Here is a 13,519-nt window from a genome sequence, read left to right on the forward strand (position 1 = left end):
ACAGCAGCGGTTTGCATGAAACCGCTTCAGACGAACCGCAAACACAACGGGTCGCACATAAATACATATATGAGGCATAATACGGCACACACACTAAAGGTAGAACGGGAAGCTTCCAGAACGTCTTCTACATCTCCACAGGGATAGACGTTTTTGGACGTGAAGCTCTTTCGGGGGCAAGTGCTGTAACGTCTACTTGTGCTCGGTGCTGGATAACAATAGCATGCCAAAGTACTCGGAGGGTTGACGATGATGGTGGGCCGAACGGGTTCACGTTAGTATAATGCTTTAGTTCGAAAACGAGGCATTGTTGCTAAACGTGCCACCGACCCTGGACGGAATGCCGGGAGCGTAAATAGTGGTAAAGTATTTTCAGGGGCATCTAAGACACATTATCATTCTTGAGAAAGTTGACGACCGGTAGATGGAAAAGTGTGACAAAAGGATGTAAAATATCTTATCCTAATACACGGTGGAGGGTTATGCGTTCAAAGTCAACAGCTCTATGCGGTCGCCATGCGCTTTTTGGACGGAGTCACCGGCACGATTAGCCGCGGGGGCCATTATGTTAGATGGTTTCAATATTTTCATAGGTTAAACATGCTTTTGGTTTAGGTTAGGAATGATTTTGTCCATTGAGGTTTAACCCTGGATTATGTTGGTATGTTGCTATTTATAGAAGCAATGGGCTGAGAGGGTAATATGTAAGCCTTAAAGAAGTCTTCGGGTTTATTATTATCTGTTTAGCTTCAATGAATGAGCAGTTGCGAATTAATTTATATAGTGCGTGACATTGGTACAGAGCGAAACTGCAAAAGATGTGATTAGGTATATGATCTCACATAGGAATGTATTTTTCTATAGATAACAAGCTTCCTTCTAACGAGGTCTGTGAAATGTAGCTTGCAATCAAATAAAATCTTCGACAAGATTTCGCTATGAGATATTAAAAGCTATAATAGAAAATGGTGAGGCACAATAGATGAAAACCTTGCAAGAGGGCCCAACTAAAGGGAAAAATGGTCAGATATTTCAGAATCCTGAAGTCAGATATTTCAGTCAAATAAGTCTTAACTAATAGAACTTCTCGAATCCTCAAAAAATCCTTGAGTTTATCGTTTTTATTCTTCAAGGAAATAGATGTAAATTCATCTCCTCAGTCGAGACCTTTTCCGACAGAAGTGCCAATGCCTTTCACATACCGTATGATATTTGCTGATCCGGTTTCGATTGCATCCGTCTGCGTGAATAGATGATATTTTATTCAGCTGAATTGTAATGGAACTCTGCTCTCCATACAGAACTGGTTCTGCCGTAGCTATCGCTTTCTATTATTTACGTACGATGAAAAAAAAAATGGAACGAATCTTCGTGAAGGTATGCGGAACTGGAAGTCACCGCATTGCATGTTTGCTTAGCTTTTCGACATGAAATTTGCTACCTTCCTGGTGGAATTTTCAAATCGGCTGTGATTTATCGCATGACAAGTTGTAAGCTATTTATCGAAAGTCTTACAGTTTCGTCTATAGACGTATTTTGCCTGGGAGTGGCCCGTTCCGGGCATCGATTCCGGCCCATAACAAAAGACAAGCGGTAGACAGGCCAAAAAGAAAAAAAAAGGGGAGCGAGATAGCAATTCAAAGAAAGCAACAATTCAATCTTCCGGCCGAACAATTACACGCTTCGTCAGTCTACTCTACCGTCGTCGATTGTTGCGTTTCGCGCTAAGAAAAATTGATTGGCAGATTGAGTGAACTAACGATCCATACTGCACCTTGATTGGAAATTGTACATGCACACGAATAAGTAATGTGTGATCGATTCACAACAAAAAACAGAGGAAAGGGCTTGGAACATTGTAATGTGAAGGACATACCTTCATACAACGGAAGAAAAATGCTCGATACCCACACAATACTAACATTGTTTCGTTCTGTCGCTTTTCCCTTTCGCAGAGTCCGAAGTTTGCTCCTCCGATCGAGTTTGTCGACCAGGCCACGCTGAGCCCCCCGGAGGGCTACAAAGACGGCAGTGGACTGCTTGACAATGCACTCGGTGGAGCACTCGGTGGGCATGTCTTCGGTGCACAACATATTCAGCAGCTCCAGGTTATCCAGCGGCTACAGCAGCAACGGGCTGCCATGTTGGCAGCCAGAGCTGCTGCTGGCCAGCAGGGACAACAAACGGGCACCGCAGGCCAAGGCCAGGCTGGTTCCCAAACCGTCTCCACTAGTCAACAACAGCAGCAACAGCAACAGCAGCAACAGCAGCAGCAGCAACAACAGCAAGTCCAGCAAACTGCTGTATGCACAGAATGTGCCGAATGTGCGGAATGTGCTGCCAAACAAATGCATGATGAAGGTGAGTTCTCTTGATGCTTAAATGATTTCTTTAGGTTCTTGAGAGGTGCATTTCGTCACTGATTTTGAATCAACTAACTATAAAAATTCATGTAAGCTCAAATCGTTCATCATTCAGCATTTGTTGATTGTTATATTTCATGTTTAATCTTCTTATTTTTAAATTTAGTCATTTGCCACGAAAGACGTAGATCGGTTGTTAGATATAAATCGATTTCTACTTCATGAAAGGAAAGGTTTCTTTGACCTTTACCGGTGTCAGGGTGTTTTGGATGCTAACGCTCCCTACTACGAAACTGAGGACCTATTTTCGTCAAACATTAAACGTCGGATCCATTAACAGCTTCAGGAAATGGACAATATTGTGGATGATTTTCTACCTTCTACCTTGACAGCTGTAACTTGACGATTCCATTTTGCTGCCCCGTAGTGGTTCCTTTCGATCGGTGGAAGATGAGAACTATTCAATTTCTACAATTCCCTTCGCAACAGGGAGGTGCTTCCGTGAATGAATGAAGCTCATTTATTGTGCTAATTCTGTTGTATCTAATAATATCGCCAACCTTAGACCGCTCGGATCGTTTCTACTATCTGAGCTGGAGGATGTGTGAGGCTTTCGCGATACACATATTGACAAGAGAACTAATTTGTTCCATTATCTCTGAGTCTATAACAGTGCGACTGATGGTTGGAATGGAATGTGCCGGAACTTATTACACAATGAATTTCACGGAACAGGAAGGATGGTTTAGTTGGCGTAAATATTCATGACACGGTCGGTTGGACGAGTTGACCATCTATTCCTGTTTCGGTTGTTTTGTGATGAGATTTGTTAGTCGTTTTTTTTTTTATAAATACAAAACTAGAGCTTTGGATGTTAGTTCATGATGTAAGCTTTGATGTACAACTGCAGGATGTTGTCACGATGGCCGGAAGTAAACAACCTGAGCGATGCAACAAGTTCTTAACGTCCAATCGTTCACTCACCTTGTTCTGATCCATCGAAAGGTTCCCAGCGGAAATTGGAGTTTCAATGCGCTACCTTCCGTTTCGCTTCCGGTTATGTGCACGTGGTCGATCGAAGGGAAGTTCAAACTATCGTCGAATCGTAAAGCGGAAAGGGATAGGATGAGCTTTCGTGAACCGTGACCTACGAGTCCCCCTCGACTAGAGGCCCCTTTCGTGCAGTCGGAACCGCTCTCCGTCACGCGTGACTGCAGCTTTTGCTAAGCTTATGAGGGCACACAGCCACATCGCGATATAGAGTTTCACCCATCCTAGGCATGGGTAGGTGATAGTTGGATCCTCGGCAGCAAATTACCACCATGCCGGGTAAATAGGCTCCGCATCATGTTTGCGCACGGCAAGCCCGAATGGCATTTCCCCTTTTTGTCAGGCGAAAAACGTTAGGAGGAAATGGTCGGGTGGATGAATATATCGGGTACACCGTGGGCGGAAGCACGGTTCGATAGTTGTTGCAGGCATTTGACATTTATCGCCAACCGTAACACAACACTCCCGGTACTCCAAATGCTCGTACCACCCTCGCTGTTCATCGCCAATTATTAAGCGCAAAGCTTTCGTTGATTGTGCGTTATCTGGAACAAGGGACGCAAAGGGAGCGTCGGCCGCACCCTCGGAAAAGCAGGGGAACAAAATGTGAGCCCCATTTTGGGGTGGGTTGTGACAAATCCGGGAAATATGTGTAGCATTCCTAAGTCAACCCGCGTTGGCAAGATGTTCGTCTTTAATGAGCTTCACCCAATTGCTGTCCAAGAATGATATTGATATATTTCGGTCTGCGCTAGTGAGAAGGGCCTAAGATGCCTCAGGAGACACGAAATTAGTAACGCATGAAGTTACATATTTGTCGTTTGTTTGGCGAAATTCTGCACTGATGATGTTTGCGTTAGCGACTGTTCAATAGTTTAGTGGAGATATATCTTCATCAGCATTGGCTAGACAATCACAAATCATTTAACCTTTGGTTTGTTGTGAAAGATGGGAATTTAAGCATTTTATAGTAAACTGCGAAAACTTCTACACAACGTAAGTACAAACACAGCGATTGTAAAAGGTGCAATTTGAACAAGTGTTGTAGTAGTGCGCTTCAATCCGGTTCAATAAGTTCAAAAGCACAGTTTCCAATGTATCCTGACAGCAAATATCCAGCGGCACAACTCCTGCCGTCTGTCAGCAACTCCAGAAAGCAAGGATTATGTGAAAAGGTCTCGTTTTTTCATTTCCTCATTCCCATTGCATGGTTGAACTTTGCAAAAGGTTATGCAATGGAAACTGTTTGAACATAATTTCCAGAAAATTATACTAGTTCACAGGAAATGCGGTTTGCGAACATTGTTTTTTTTTTTAGTCGATTAGTTTGCAGTTGTTGAATGTTTGCTCACGTGTGGATTTATTAATTAGAAAAGTTTATTTTGTGTTCAGTTTTTCAAGCTTCTTTCTGGGCTTAATTACGTCTAAGGTCTCACCGGCATTCATGGTTAACTAGACATGTTTTACCACGAAACGCGGAAAGTCAGTCATTGCTACGGCGAGACACGATCGGGATGGGATTTGATCCCCGGTCCTGTCCTGTGGAACTGGCGCCGTTTACTACATACACTACTGGGCCGCCCTCAGCTGCTTAAATAAATTAAAGCAGTTTCAAGCTTAAATAAATTTAATAATTTTAACATGTAATGAAAGGAAGTTGTGAAGAGTAATGGTATCATATATTTAAGAATTAATAGGACAAAGCAAAAAAAACCAATTGTTGATTGTAAAGTATTACTTATATAACCAGGAACATGATTTCCACTTATTAAGCCGAAAACAAGTTTCAAGTTTCTTTTGAAGAAAATCGAAGAAAAACATTTTGTTGTTGGAAAAGACTTTCCACACGCGACTCATGTTTTGCGAAAGCATCAAACCTGTACTTGTTTAAAGTTTTGTAATTCGATGCTTTTCGTTGTTGCCTAATCACAGTCTGAACCCCATCTAAGGCTTCACACTCTAGTAAGAATAGTTTCCGCATACATGCTGTGCATTGTCTAGTTCTGTAGGAAAAGATATTAGTGTTGGACCGAAATTTTTCCAGTGTAATAAACTATTAACATACCAGCTTTAGTTTTATGTTTTCAAGCTATTTAAGTTTGCAATATGTTTGCATCGTTTCATCGATCAAAACATTCCGGAAGTCGAGCTGTTCGGGCAAATGAATGAACCTCCGTTGTATGTTTTTGTCTTGCACGCTGGCCGTGGGTCGTTCTGGTCATTGCATTTCTCCTGCATCAAACCGGTGCCGGTCGAACGTGGTGGAACCACACAAAGGAGTGGTTTATTTATGCTACACTATGTTTAGATACATACAGGGCGGGGACTACATAGGCCGGGTGGGAACGCGTGTTCCACATATAAATATTATTTCTGTTTGTCTCATGTTATGCTTTGATTTCGTTTATGCTACACCAACCGGGTTCGTAGAAGTTTGGGGAGGGGGTGTCGGATGGTCGGATGACGGATCCGACCGTGTCATGTGGTTTCGATAAATAGAAAGAAAACTGGAGCTGGGAGTTGGTACGATCAGGCAGACATTAAATGCGGCTCGAGTAAGCGGTTTTGTTTTTGCCTCGTACTCGTTCTCGCGGTCATCCAAAATTTCCCTGTCAGGAAAAAAAGGGAGAACCCTTATTGTGCTCCGACTGTTTAGCGAGAGTCCGCGCGTTCACGGTGCGTTCCATCACGGTCAGCAGCCATCCGGCAGCAGTCGGTTCAATTTATTCCGCAAAGTTAACCGATCGCGATTGGACGCAATCAATTTTGGCTAGTGCTAGTGAGACACTGTTATACAGGTTCGAACTATCTACCGGACGAGCTGGTGGTGAATAACGAAGTTTGTTAGGAGCAGTGATTATTCAGAACTAGCGACGACAGAGTTATGTCCCCAAAAAGGGGACAAATCATTTCTAACATTCGTTTGAGCTCTGGTGGATTTTTTGCATTTGCAGAAACATCCTTAAATTCAGTGGGCGAAAAATCAATTTCCGGTTGTGTGACTCTCGGTGTATGACAGTAAAAGCAGCCTTAATCAACGAAAACCAACTCATGTCCCTTATGCCCGAAAATTATTGTGAAATAATAATCAAGTGCCATCAGAGCAGTAGGTGGTGCGCAAAATGTGAAAACGAGAGGAAAATTGGTGACAAATTGGGGAATGAAATTAATTGGTGTTGCGTGTTTCGTAGGGTCCGTGCGTTGCTGTTTATAAAGTTCTCTTTTTTTCGTTTGACTCTACCGTCCTTTACCGAACATTCTGCAACAGGAAAGTGAGGGTGAGCGAAAAGCCGTTTTTCATCGCCGCGCAAGATATCACGCAACTGTAAAGGTTCGTGTGCGTGTGTGTGGCTGGAAAGTGAATGATTTTTGTCCACCAAGGCACAAGTGAAATAAAAATAAACTTACACCATTACGCGAAACCATTCCCATCGGAACCGGCTCACACAATGCGGTGGCGATAAGAGTTGAGGTACTGATTTGTTGAGCTTTACACTTATCGTTCCGCCGCCGTTACGATGTGTTTATGGCTTGAGGACTGAAAGATGGTGAGATGGTTGGTTTCTTTTTTTTTTGGTTTGCGACCAACCCAGATTGTTCATTAATTCTGTGAGCAGCATACCGGAGTGTACAGTGTAATAAATGAGTGGCCCTAAAGAGGACGAAGAAACCACACGCTCAAATAATGATTCGTATATCCCAAAGGGTTAATTTAGGTGCTTTTCTATGTTTGCTCGGGTGAGGCTGGGTACTTTTGGGACACCGTCTGTATGTGATGTCGAATAAATTAGACAACAAAGTCGAAAGTCAGTTTTTGTTGCTTTCGGTACTCGGATATTGTCGGATATTCAATTATGTTAAGAGAAGTGAAGAAATTTAAAGCAAAATAATAAAGAAAGTGTATAGAGAAACAAAACAGTATATATAAAATAAGACAGCAAAGGATACATTCTTAGGTGGAAAAATGAACTTGTTACGATTGCACACGTGTCCATCGTTACTGTCCTTTGGATCGCGAACTCTTAAGGAGCCGTTCAGCACTACCAGCAATGAAGGTAAAACGTCTTAGAAATTGTCACTGATATATCTTCCATAGTTTTCCAGCTAAATTGCTGTAACTGAACGAGAGCTTGAGATTTAGCAATTACAAATAACAAATCCTGGCCCAAGATTTCTAGCGTGCTGCAAATATGCCACAGAAAATATGGCACACTTCACCATTCTTATGGTACCATCAAATGTAATTACGCCATTCTGCCTAATGTCCTTTCCGCTGGTACCATTTCGTGGCGCTTTGGTACTGATCGCAATGGATTCGAGTAATTTCGACAACCGAGAGCTGCTCGGATGGTTTTAACTTCTTCGGGGACTTGTGCTAACGGGAGGCTTGTGCCGCTCAAATGCTTTACGTAAGACATTCAAAACAGTGGGAGTTTCTTTAGTGTAAAAAAACATGGATTAAAGCTCCAAAAATAGGAAATATTCTCCATCTTGTCGCAGGGTGTAAATTATGACGGCGCCAGTACGAAAACTCGATAAAAGAGCTTTATCGACAGTTTAATAGGCTTTTCGAACGTTTCACTTTACAGTGCCAGCTGTTGAGCTGGTTGATTTGGGTTTTCCAATGTACCGTGACAGTTGACGTTACATTGATTTGAAATTTGCAAACGATGTTTGAAACATTGATTGATCTCAGTGTTTCTCAAATGATTTTTTTTCTTGAGGAATAATTTTCATACTTAAACAAAGGCTTTAAAAGTTGGATCATTTCTCATATAAGTTTCGTTGAGGATTTTGAAAGTAACCATAAAGTAGGTAAACGATAAATTGTTGCGATAGTTACGAAAAACCCTTCGAGGGTATCCTGTGTCGGGGAATTTCTCGCCCAAGAATGTCTACAATGTTGGATCGGTACGATGTTTAACCATGTGCCTAATAGACATCCAATTACGAAGAAAGAAGTTGGGATGGTACTTTCTACATCGCTTACGACCACAAACCAACAGCGGTGAAATTGTCAATTGACCGGCATTCGGGAAGCTGTTCGTAGTACAAGTGGAAGTTAATCGCTTGTTTTGGGCATGTAATAGAATGTTTTTGGGTGTGGTAAAAGTGATTCTCCGGTAATCGATTCATGGTACGATTGCCGTTCGTTTTGTGTGCTAATGTTGTATATTCTCAACACCGCTCAGTATGTTTCGATTTTATTCGGAACGCTACACAGTCGTTCGGGTGCGCTTTCGCTACGAATGTGTGTTGGAGTAGGTTTCTGAGAACGTGGATAAAATCCTGACAAGTGCTTCCAATATATTGGATGTTCACGCTAATGTACTTTAACATTTCGTGCAACTTTTTGTAGTTTTTTGCCAATGTAGAAAAAAAGACTACAACTTCATATGTTCTTTGTAAGTTGATCGACTCAACTATTAGGATTTTTAATTAAAAAGGTTTTAGTAATAACTTATGCGTGTGGTGATGTCATTGAAAAATTGAGTGAAAGCGTGAATCGGTTAACTCTGATAAAGCATGTGAAAATTGAATTGATTCGAAGAAATGGCAATCAATCCTATTACCAACTAAATAAGCGAAGGCTTCAACCTAGAACTTGGCGAAACTTTGATCGTGATGGTAATTGATTCCGTGAATCCGCTGAGTACCGTCATGTTGGTTTAAATGTTAAGTACAATTTCATCGCCGAAGAGCAAACATTAGGGTGGATAATAAACGGGTTCTTCCAACCAACACGCGAATGGACACCTACTTCATTCGGTATACTTTTTTCATACAGCTATATGACGTGGAAGTAGCAATCCGACTTCCTACAAACAGTAAGAATACGTCGAAAAGGTAAAGGCAAGCAGCGTTTTCCATTTTTCTCTCTCGCCACTCGTGATGGATGAGTCGAGTTTTGCCAGCATTCTATTAATCTCAATCATGGGAACGCTCCTTCCACGACAATAGGTACTGAGGTTCAATTCTCCACCAGGAAGGTTTGATGAACTATAAACTTGACCGAAGCCACCCTTGTGCGCTGGTGAGAAGTGCAGATCAGTGTCGTGTGTGAGCTACGAAGAAACCCCGGTTTCGCCCTTAAGCTCAACCTTTCTGGAACGTTTCTAGGTACGAAAGGACAATGCTAGTAGCGCAAGAGCAAATTTGTTCTGCAGTAAGACGTTGCAGACGATTCATTGAATTTATGATGGCAGATAACAGTGGGTGGGAGTCATTTGTTGATAATTGTGGAAAATCTGGCCCGACATGAGAGCGACGGTGCTTTAGACGTGGTAATGAAATGTAAGTTCAACCACCGGAACGTTCTTATGCTGTCTTCATCATCAGCGATAGATGCTTGGGAACGAAAGCTTTTAGTGATGGAGGATTGTAAAAAAACTTACCGGTTGAGTAATTTTTCCCATGCGATAGAGCGAATTTATAAGCACGAAACTCGATGTCGCAGGCTGAGTGTAAAATGTTCTGACATATTTTCTGCGAACAGTCTTGCTGCTAAAATACCGACATATTTCCAACACTCAGCTTTGCTATAAAAAAAAGAAAAAAAAATGTTTAAGCTTTTTAATTTTTCAAAGAAAAAAGAAGAAATATAAAGAATTTGTAAAATTTTGTCTAACTATTTACGTTTACAGTGCTGCGAATGTTTACAATCAATTTTCAAATTCCTGATACTTTATTACATGCGACAAAATTAATGACGTTCTCGGAACCCATCAACAATGTATGTACGTAGGCCATTGTATAACTATAACGGGGATGTAATGCGTACCGAAACTTTGCGCTTTCTGATGCGCAAATTGAATTTATCGCACAAAATTCAGAACAATTGTGCAAATTGGAACAATGAGACCACACCCGAATCGGGGTGCAGAAATCGGATGGTTAGATTAATGAGTTATTCAATTGCAATATATTTGCATTTCAGTAGCTCCACAGTTTCTGACTCTTCTGTGCGACTATTTTCGTGGAAATGCATCTATTTGTGCCTGGTATATTCACCCTATCGGTTGGTGTCATATTGAATTCCTGGAATTGTTGGTGTCTTTATCGCTGCATCTTTTTTCAGCCCCTATCGCACTTGTGTGCCGTTCTATTGCATTCGGAATATTCAAAGCTTTTTACTTTTTTTTTTGAGATGTAATGAAATCGCTTAAATGAAATGGACCCAGTCTAAATTGCATATTGGTGCAAATATTGAAGTAAATGTTCTTGGAAATGTGTGTCTAGATTTCATTCGCCTCTTTATCAGGACTGCAAAGCTATCCTCTGGATATTTTTTTCTCAGAAATAAAACAATTTTAAATTGGTTTAAACACATTCTCATGTTTGTTAACTACAGTTTCCAGTTCACTCTAAATTCTTAAAAGTGACACGGTTAGTGTTATCTACATTTTTTAAACGTTACGTTGACTTGTGACGCTGTTTCGGGATTAAATGGATGCCATTTTTCCAATCATCCACCGCTAGTTTGTGGGTTTTGTGAAATCGGTTGTGGTTTATGGATGTTAGTTAGTGGAAAGGAATGATTAAATATTCTGCTCATTGCATTAGGGTGTGAGAGGCTTTTAAATAGATTTATGGGTCCGTTGGGTAATTTGGCTAAGTCTCTCGGTACCAAGTGTTGGCAACTGTATCGAACATAAAGTATCATTTGGATGATAGCCTTCGGTCGCTAAGGAAATCGGTACCGTATGGTAATATATTATTCGTCCATATTTTTTTTGTTTGAGTACCGAATTATAAGCGCAAGTTTTCATGCGGCTTGTAAGATGATTTTCTCACCGTCGGGGGACCACGGTGCGACAAAACATCGCACATCCCAATACCGTTGTTTTAGCGTCATCGACAGCCAGCATTATCATCCCATTCGGTTATGGCTATAGCTTCGCGGTTGGTTTCTCTTTCGGTAACATTTTTGTGGCACGGTAAGCAGGCTCAATTCTTGAATCGTGACAAGAATTAGGTCGTGCTGACCAACAGAAGCGCTACAGAAGCAACAGCGCACACTGGATGACTGGAATAATCATTCACCGGTTTTACGAGATCCGTAGCCGATACATTATAAGCCGTCCTTGCTGCGTGAATCGCATAAATGCACAAGTCACGCCAGAACGCGGGTGCGTGCGTGTTTGGAATGTTATTTGTCACGATGGCAGTTTTAGGGAGGGTTTTATTTTTGTTGTTGCTGTTGTGAGTTTCCAATTCGCGTGTTACACACACACACACACACAAAAAAGGTTAAAATTGGTTCGTTACTTGTTGTGTTTTTTTAACCACAATTTTCTCACGCATTTTACCCACAATATATCCGCCTCAATAAGTGGTGCTCGATTTATTCATATCCGATGTCAACATGTGGTAAGATTAGTGTCTTTATAATAATTTAACCTTAATAGTAAGTGAATCTACGTCAGTAAAGTGTTCTGAATTTACTTTTTCAATGAAAAATATCTTAGTTTATAGCAAATAAACTAGTCAACTTTATAGTAAATAAACTACTTCAACTGTTTAGTAAATAGCTACTTGTTTTAAGGAATTTAATAAGCACAATTAAAATTATGACTTTATGGAACTTTACTTATTTGAAATTTTATTCAAGCTTCATTTCTTTAATGAAAAATTGAAAGATATGTGAAGTGTATTTTAAACAGTTATTTAATTTTACCGTTACAATTTTATTAGATTAATTCGCAGAATATGTTAAGTAAGAATATATTTTAAAAACATTATGGAAATATATTTTACGGAATTATGGAATATGCAAAACATTACGCAATAAAAGTAAGTTTTGATGCCACAATTTTAATCGTGTAATTTTCATCTTTCTAGAATGTGACTCCCAATGTTCGGACGACATTTCACCAATGCTGGAGGCACCGCTGCCACCTCATGCTACACTTCCAATCGCACTGGTACCCCTAACCAAGTCATCGCCAGAACGACGCGTTACGCAAAAGGAGATTATAGCTGGGGAGGAAAGGCCTAAGTTCCTTACCATCAAACAGGTGCAGGATTCGGGTTCGCAAGGTAGGACACGAAGTGGATGATTATTGTCGGCTGCCTTTCAATTTTTCAGTTCCGTTTCGTTCAATTATAAGTATATGATTTCAATTTGTGAGAATGTGCGCTCAAAATGATTATAGCATCACAACCGATATTAGAATGTGTTTGAAATGCTCTGTTGCTGCCTGCAGTACGTTCTAATGTATGATAAAAATGTTCGATTTGTTTTCTTAATTTTATAAACTTAAAAATTCTGATTCAAACATGATAATGTTCTGGTTTCAAGTAAAGTTTCCATTATTCTCGAAAGTAATATTTTAATGACGCATTTTCTATTTCTATCACTTTATAGTTTATTGTTAGTTTTTTTACTATTTTTCAATATAAAAATATCTCTCACACACACTTTACATTTTTACTAAAACACATCACGTTCGTTACTGGTGGGAACACTGCAATGCAAATGCAATAAAATTTTCATTTGAACACTGTCACATACATACACACACCCACACGCTCAATCTCACGCTCGAAAGGAAATCGCATTGAACCGTTCGTCACCTCCACCGTGTACCGTTTCACCAAACATTCACCATCATCACCTGGCAGCGAAATATTGGACAAAACGCAGGGGAAAGAAAAAACAAATTCAATCTAATACCATTTCAATCCTGGCACGTCACCAAATCTCTGCTGGAGTATGCAACACCAACATCTCATGATGGGTGCATGGATATATGTTTGTTTGTACTTTTTTTTTCATGAAAACACTTTTAACAAATTGGACGCGATGCATATTTTTCTTCTTTTTTTTATTGTTGAAGTTTAACTTTTTCAACCATGCAAATGTTCTTGTAAGCTAATGGGTTGTACATTTTTTTTGCACGAAAGTGCATGTTTAAAGAAGCATTATGCGCAGCGATTTCAATCATGGATATTTAAAGTTGTTTAATTTATACTGATATAATCGAGTTATGTTAACCAATCGGAGATAAAAAAAAAGCAAAAATAATAATTGAAGGTTTCTAGAAATATTTTTTTATACAATTGGAAATAGTTCGTGTATGAAGCCATCGATGGAGGCGCATGGT

The 13,519-nt window shown here is 40.3% G+C and overlaps 1 protein-coding gene across 4 annotated transcripts in view; it reads left to right on the forward strand.

The window, feature by feature from the left end:
• The window catches only part of LOC125761250 (uncharacterized), a 65,322-nt gene that overhangs the window by 38,324 nt on the left and 13,479 nt on the right, over positions 1-13,519 (forward strand). For all 4 annotated transcript variants that reach the window (XM_049422199.1, XM_049422200.1, XM_049422201.1 and 1 more), the window contains 2 exons: positions 1,956-2,361; positions 12,255-12,452. In XM_049422199.1, coding sequence (XP_049278156.1) covers positions 1,956-2,361; positions 12,255-12,452 — 604 coding nt within the window. The remainder of the gene's footprint in view (positions 1-1,955; positions 2,362-12,254; positions 12,453-13,519) is intronic.

The sequence above is a fragment of the Anopheles funestus genome, chromosome 2RL (genome assembly GCF_943734845.2).
Source record: "Anopheles funestus chromosome 2RL, idAnoFuneDA-416_04, whole genome shotgun sequence".
NCBI classification, from domain to species: Eukaryota; Metazoa; Arthropoda; class Insecta; order Diptera; family Culicidae; genus Anopheles; species Anopheles funestus.